Source organism: Galeopterus variegatus, unplaced genomic scaffold (assembly GCF_000696425.1).
Source record: "Galeopterus variegatus unplaced genomic scaffold, G_variegatus-3.0.2 Scaffold3698, whole genome shotgun sequence".
Lineage (NCBI taxonomy): Eukaryota > Metazoa > Chordata > Mammalia > Dermoptera > Cynocephalidae > Galeopterus > Galeopterus variegatus.
Genome location: NW_007729809.1, coordinates 202,144 through 203,048, shown reverse-complemented (window position 1 = coordinate 203,048; position 905 = coordinate 202,144). Strand labels below are relative to the sequence as shown.

At 44.6% G+C, this 905-nt stretch overlaps 1 protein-coding gene across 1 annotated transcript in view; it reads right to left on the bottom strand.

The window, feature by feature from the left end:
* LPIN1 (lipin 1) overlaps positions 1-905 on the bottom strand; it is a gene marked incomplete at its 3' end in the record, with an annotated part of 37,392 nt that overhangs the window by 17,151 nt on the left and 19,336 nt on the right. The window contains exon 10 of the mRNA XM_008585754.1: positions 435-528. Within this exon, the coding sequence (XP_008583976.1) occupies positions 435-528 (94 nt within the window). The remainder of the gene's footprint in view (positions 1-434; positions 529-905) is intronic.

Genomic DNA, 905 nt, shown 5'->3' with positions numbered 1-905 from the left:
TGAAAATCCCCGATCCAAAAATCTGGAATCCGAAATGCTGCAATGAGCATTTTCTTTGAGCATCATGTCGGAGCTCAAAAAGTTTCGAATTTTGGAGCATTTCAGATTCGAATTTTCAGATTCAGGATGCTCAACCTGTGCATATGTCCTATATACAGGGTCCAAGTCCCACAGGCCGAGTGCTGTCACTGCACACGTTCAATTACAAAATCTGGTACAGATGAGTATAAAAACCCACAAGACTGACAGTTACCTCAGCCTATCAGTATACAGGAACATTAAATTTTGCTAATAGTTGAAGAGACAGTAATGAAGCTTAACACGGACTTTGTTTTATGTATTTCTAAGGTTTAATGTCTAGGTCTCTATATTTGAAAAAATGAAGCTGAAATGGTATCATGCTAGCTCCAAAACCGCTTTCGAGAGGTACTCACTTATTCCCAATCTTTACCACAAGATTGGGGTCATCGATGATAGCAGGGTTGTCCACAAACTGTTGATATGACACGGCCTGTTCCAAAAACGCATCTGTGACAGCAATCAGGGGATATGTGAAAAATAAAAAGAAAATTAGGTTCAAAAACATGCCTATTTCTCATTCGCTCATTCACAAATGTTTCCTGAGAGTTCATGCTTTCTAACTGTGCAGACGAGCCTATGAGATGTACTTGCAAAGGGGCTTCCATGTGTTTGGGGGGCAGTGTCTGCACAGAAAGGAACCGAGGCTGGGGCAAGTCTGAGAATGTCCCAAACGAGAGGCCCCAGGCTTGGTCTGACAGTTCATCCAGCCTTACAGGGACTGCAGGACAGAGACAGGCATCCTGGGTGGCAAGGAAAACGGTGGTGGCTCCCGAGTGGTGGGGAGGAAGTGTACGACCTCCAGAGCACGTGGGGGTGGGAAAGAG